General features: G+C 56.2%; 1 protein-coding gene across 1 annotated transcript; it reads right to left on the bottom strand.

The window, feature by feature from the left end:
• Window positions 1-301: 301 nt before the first annotated feature.
• LOC104528964 (beta-arrestin-1) lies at window positions 302-6,218 on the bottom strand (the record flags this gene model as incomplete). The annotated part of the gene is made up of 10 exons (XM_010173124.2): window positions 6,077-6,218; window positions 4,249-4,445; window positions 3,847-3,906; window positions 3,658-3,725; window positions 2,200-2,335; window positions 2,036-2,120; window positions 1,871-1,943; window positions 819-956; window positions 521-604; window positions 302-325 (listed from the first exon to the last, which is right to left on the bottom strand). Coding segments are annotated over exons 1-10 (1,007 nt in total), but the record flags the coding sequence as incomplete, so codon positions are not given.
• Between the last annotated feature and the right edge of the window lie 17 nt (window positions 6,219-6,235).

Raw genomic sequence — 6,235 nt, 5'->3', positions numbered from 1 at the left:
GGACAATTTTTTGGGGTGGGGAGGTGGGTGGAGAAGAACATCAGACATGGGAGCTGCTGAGGAGACCACAAAGTTGGGCAAAAAGAACCTGTCTTCTCCTCCACGTAGCTTCTTTATGGCTTATTCCTTGAGCTTGACCCCATGGTTTGGGATCAGTGATGGTTTGGGACAACCCAAGCTTCTCCTTTAGGTCACCCTCAATGGTGGTGGCATCTCAAGGACAAGCATGGGGGGAGCAGAAGGGATTGAGGGGCTGCAATGATAATTTGGGGGGGTGGGGGGAGAAGTTTTGGGGGGTTACCTGGAGGCGAGGTCTCCCAGCAAGCTGGCGTGGGTCAAAGGAGACAAGATGTTAGTCACCATGCCCCAAGGACACGTGTCCTCAGAGCTGGGCTTGGCCACATCTTCACCATCCCACCCCCAGGGACCACGCAGCATCCCAGGAGAGGACACAGTCCCAAACCCAGAGGAGATCAAGGGAGGAGAAGGGGTGCAGCACGGGGAGGTCCTCAACACTCACCCTCCCCGTGACACCACCAGCTTCACCTTCACCTTGTAGGAGACAATAATGCCCAGGATCTCCTTGTTGGCTCCATCTCTTAACCTGGAGGAAGGAACAGATGGAGATCAGTGAGGGGATGTCCATAGGGGACCACACCCCCATCCTCCTGAAGGTCCCCCCACAACCGGGTCTTCTCCACCCCAAGCATCACTCCTGGAGCAGGAGATGGATGCCCACCAGGGCTTGGTCCTCCCCCAAGCCCCACCATGCTGCTGGAGGTTGCAGGAGCCCCAGGGGGGGTGGTTGGGGGGCTCACAGGGTGCTGGAGGCCAGGTTGGTGTCCTCATGCTTGAGTTTGCCGTCCAGCGCCAGCCCCCGCTTCTCCCGGTTGTTGGCGAGGAAGGGGGTCAGGGTGTAGACTTTGCAGAACGTCGAGCTTGGGGCTACCATGTCACTGGAGATGACATTCACCATCAACAAGAGACCCAGCTCCATCCCATCTCTGACAACCCCATGACCATCATGGATATCTCCAGCCCAGCCCAAGGAACATCTCCATCCCAGCCCCAGCCTGGTGAACACCTCCATCCCAGTCCCAGCCTAGTGAATGTCTCCATCCCAGCCCAAGGAACATCTCCATCCCAACTCCAGATCCAGCTTGGACATCTCCATTTCAGGCCCAGCATGGTGAACATCTCCATTCCAGCCCAAGGAACATCTCCATCCAGCCCAGCCCCAGCCTGATGAACACCTCCATCCCAACTCCAGAGACAGAACAGACATCTCCATCTCAGCCCCAGCATGCTAAACTTCTCCATTCCAACTCCAGACCCAGCCCAGACATCTCCAACCCACTCTGGTGACCATCTCCAACCCACTCTGGTGACCATCTCCAACCCAGCCTGGTGAACATCTCCACCCCAGCCTGGTGAACATCTCCATCCCAGCCTGGTGAACATCTCCACCCCAGCTTGGTGAACATCTCCAACCCAGTCTGGTGAACATCTCCATCCCAGCTTGGTGAACGTCTCCACCCCAGCCTGGTGAACATCTCCATCCCAGCTTGGTGACCATCTCCATCCCAGTCTGGTGACCATCTCCATCCCAGCTTGGTGAACATCTCCATCCCAACTCCCAACCCATTCTTTCCCTGCCCCACCCTGGAGTTCATCTCTGACCATGGGGATGTGGAAGGTGACATTCTCCGTGATACCATCAAAACAAGAGTCTCCACCTCCCCACTCCTCCCACCAGGACCTCCTTGCCCAACCCAACATCCCACTGCTCTGAAGGTGCTGCGTTGGGGTAAGAGTCCTCCAAGGCTCCTCCAAGGTCCCTTCATGATGTCCCCAAGCAACCAGTACTCACTCAGCGTCCTCCACGGCCACCGGACACTTGTACTGGGCGGTGTTGAAGAGGCAGATGTCGGCATACTGGCGAACTGGGGTGAGGGATGGAGACACAAGGGTCAGGGAAGGTCCCCACAGGGATGGGGACACCAGTTGGTGGCAGGGATGAAGCCAAGTTCCTCACCTGAGATCTTGATCTTCTTCACCGTCTTGTTGGTGTTGTTGGTGACGTGGACGTTGACACTGATGGGTTCTCCGTGGTAGTAGATCTACAAGGAAGCAAAGGAAGGAGGGATGGTGAGGTCTTCATCTTCACTGGGGTCACCTGGCTGGTGGGTCCTCACCCACCTCCTTGTCCAGGGACGCCTCGAGGTGCAGAGGTTTGTCCGACATGAGGAACTGCCGGGTGGTCTCTGCCATGGGCTGGGGGCCGGGTCTCTCCGGTGCATATTGGACCTTACGGATCACCAGGCGCACCGAGTTCCTGGGGGGAGGAGATGGTGAGAGGAGAACCCAGGTGTCCACCTGGTGAACATCATCTCAACTCCAGACTTAGCCCAGGTATCTCCATCCCAGCCCCAGCCTGGTCTGTTCCTTCTTTCTTGGCCCATCCATTTTGGGTTAAATGTCTCTTTTCTTCTGCTCTGTTGGGTCAAGGGAAGGGTGGTGTGGAAGGTCCTGAGCCACAGTAGGGTTGGGCTCCTTGCCTGCAGCACAGTGGTGGACATCTCCATTCCAACCCTTAGATCATCTCTCACTCATCCCTATCCTGGAAAGCATCTTCATCCCAGCTCCATCCTGGGGAACAGCTCCATCCTGGAGAGCATCTCCATCCCAGTCCCAGCCTGGAGGACATCTCTGTCCCAGCCCCAGCCTAGAAGACATCTCTGTCCCAAGCCCAGCCTGGAGAACATCTCCATCACAGCCCCAATCTAAAGGACATCTCCATCCCAGGCCTAGCCTGGAGACCATCTCTGTCCCAACTCCATTCTGGTGAACATCATCATCCTAACTCCAGCCCCAGCCTGGAGAACATCTCTGTCCCAGCTCCATCATGGAGAACATCTCCATCCCAGGCCCAGCCTGGAGGACATCTCCATCCCAACCCCAGTCTGGAGGACATCCTCATCCCAACCCCAGTCTGGAGGACATATCCATCTCAGCCTCATCATGGAGGACATCTCCATCCCAACCCCATCATGGAGGACATCCCCATCCTAACCCCAGCCTGTAGGACATCCTCATCCAACCCCAGCCTGGAGGACATCTCCATCCCGGGCCTAGCCTTGAGGACATCTCCATCCCAACCCCATCATGGAGGACATCCCCATCCCAGCCCCATCATGGAGGACATCCCCATTCCAACCCCAGCCTGGAGGACATCTCCATCCCAACCCCATCATGGAGGACATCCCCATCCCAGCCCCATCATGAAGGACATCTCCATCCCAACCCCAGCCTGGAGGACATCTCCATCCCAACCCCAGCCTGGAGGACATCCCCATCCCGGGCCAAGCCTGGAGGACATCCCCATTCCAACCCCAGCCTGGAGGACATCTCCATCCCAACCCCATCATGGATGACATCTCCATCCCAACCCCATCATAGAGGACATCCCCATCCCAACCCCAGCCTGGAGGACATCTCCATCCCAGCCTCATCATGAAGGACATCTCCATCCCACCCCATCTCACCCACTGTGGGTAGCAAACTGGTGATGCCCCATTCCCACCGCTGGGTCACAGCTCCTGCCAGGACCCCCAGGGTGCTGCTCCCACCCAGGTTGGCTGGATCTTCTCCACTCACCTCTTGTGGATTTTCTCCTCCAAGTTCTCCGCACAGAAAGCTTTGACCTCATAGTCCACACCACAGGCCTGGAGACCACGATGGGGCAGAGAAGAAGACAGAGAAAAACCTTTGCACCTCCCCAAAGAGGTGACCTCAACCAAGGGTTGGTCACCACTACCTGGTGACACAAGGACAGGTGGACCTCACCTTCCCCGTGTCCTCTGGACCTGGCTGCAGCGTGACGGAGCAGGGCAGGTTGGGTGGGATCTGAAGGAGAAAGTGGGTGGGTTTGATGGGATGGGACCCCCATCCCTGAGCCAACAGGTTCACAACTCTTAGCCTGGAAGATGCCACCAGGTCCTCACCAGCTCCAAGTGGTGACAACTTCTCCACCACACACCCCCGTGCCTCAGTTTCCCCACCAGGGGCTGCTTTTTGCTCCCAAATTTTCAGATCCACCATCCAAAGCTGCATCTTCATCATGGGTGACAGCATCTCACCCCACTTCCCCCCACCCCAACCATGACCATGATGTCTCCAGAGGTGGGTCAATGTCCCCTCCAGTGTGGGAAGAGCACCCAGGAGCACTGTCACCTGTGGCCACCCTACCTCGAAGGTGAAGGGGTAGGCGTGCTCGCCCAGCTTCTTGATCAGTCTCTCCTGCAGCCGTGTCAGGGGTTTCTTCTCCTCAGGGACTGGTGGGAAGGCCTGGACGTTGGCCACAAAGAGGTCCTTGCGGAAGGTCAAGCCCAGCACGTCCAGGTCCTCGCGGCCGTAGCGGAAGGCGCAAGTCAGTGTCACGAAGACTGGGGAGAGTGATAAAGGGTGGTGGTTGGTGGCATCAGGGTAGGGTGGCAGCATGGGGTGGTGGTATCATGGTGTGGTGACATCATGGCATGGCCTTATCATGGCATGGTGATAACATGGTATGGTGTTACCATGATGTGGTGGCATCATGGCACAGTGGTATCATGGTGTGGTGGTATCATGATGTGGTGGCATCATGGCACAGTGGTATCATGGTGTGGTGGCATCATGATGTGGCCTTATCATGGTGTGGTGACATCATGGTATGGTGCTACCATGATGTGGTGGTATCAAGGCATGGTGGCATCATGGTGTGGTGTCATCATGATGTGGTGGCATCACGGCACAGTGGCATCACGGTGTGGTGGCATCATGGTGTGATGGTATCATGGCACAGTGGCATCATGGTGTGGTGTCATCATGATGTGGTGGTATCAAGGCATCGTGGCATCATGGTGTGGTGTCATCATGATTTGGTGGCATCATGGCACAGTGGTATCATGGTGTGGTGGCATCATGGTGTGGTGGCATTATGATGTGGCCTTATCATGGTGCGGTGACAACATGGTATGGTGTTACCATGATGTGGTGGCATCATGGCGTGGTGGTATCAAGGCATGGTGGCATCATGGTGTGGTGGCATCATGATGACAGTGGTATAATTGTGTGGTGGCATCATGGTCTGGTGGCATCATGATGTGGTGGCATCATGATGACAGTGGTATCATGGTGTGGTGGCATCATGGTGTGGTGGCATCATGATGTGGTAGCATCATATCATGGTATGGTGGCATCATGGCATGGTGGTATCATGGTGTGGTGTCATCATGATATGGTGGCATCATGGTGTGGTGGTATCATGGCATGATGAGATCATGGCAGGGTGTTATCATGACATGGTGGCACCATGGCAGGGTGGTATGGTATGGTGTTACCACGATGTGGTGGCATTATGACATGGTGGCATCATGGCAGGGTGAGATCATGGCAGGGTGTTATCATGACATGGTGGCACCATGGCAGGGTGGTATGGTATGGTGTTACCACGATGTGGTGGCATTATGACATGGTGGCATCATGGCAGGGTGAGATCATGGCAGGGTGTTATCATGACATGGTGGCACCATGGCAGGGTGGTATGGTATGGTGTTACCACGATGTGGTGGCATTATGACATGGTGGCATCATGGCAGGGTGAGATCATGGCAGGGTGTTATCATGACATGGTGACATCACGGCACGGTGGCATCATGGTGTGGTGTCATCATGGCATGGTGATATCATGACATGGTGACATCATGGTATGATGTTACCATGCTGGGGTGGCATCATGACATGGTGGCATCACAGCATGTTGTTATCATGACATGGTGGCATCATGGCTCATCCTGGTGCCACCAGCACTGGGTAGCAGTGGTGGCTTCCAGGAAGTGCCACGGTGAGGAGATGGGGACACAGCCCAGGGACCAGCCAGATGCACCTCATTACAGGACCCTCATCCCCAGGGGGGCTGGAAAATGTCACCCGATGGCCCAGAGATGCCAACACCGGGGCAGGGACACCGGTTGTCCCCTGTGGTGGTGCCACCTCTGTGTCCCCAAACACAAGGAACCCCCCCAGGAGCCGTTACCTTTTCTCTCCTTCAGGTACTTTTTTTTTCCATCTGCAAGGGAACAGCCCGGGTCAGGGGACACGGCCAGGGGGACAGGGGACACAGGGGGACATGGCCATGGGGACAGGGGGACACTGGCAGGGTCAGAGGACATGGCCATGGGGACAGGGGACACAG

This window comes from Antrostomus carolinensis, unplaced genomic scaffold (assembly GCF_000700745.2).
Source record: "Antrostomus carolinensis isolate BGI_N321 unplaced genomic scaffold, ASM70074v2 scaffold18088, whole genome shotgun sequence".
Taxonomy (NCBI): Eukaryota; Metazoa; Chordata; class Aves; order Caprimulgiformes; family Caprimulgidae; genus Antrostomus; species Antrostomus carolinensis.
The sequence above is the reverse complement of the archived record's forward strand: the minus strand, read 5'-3'. Positions and strand labels throughout refer to the sequence as shown.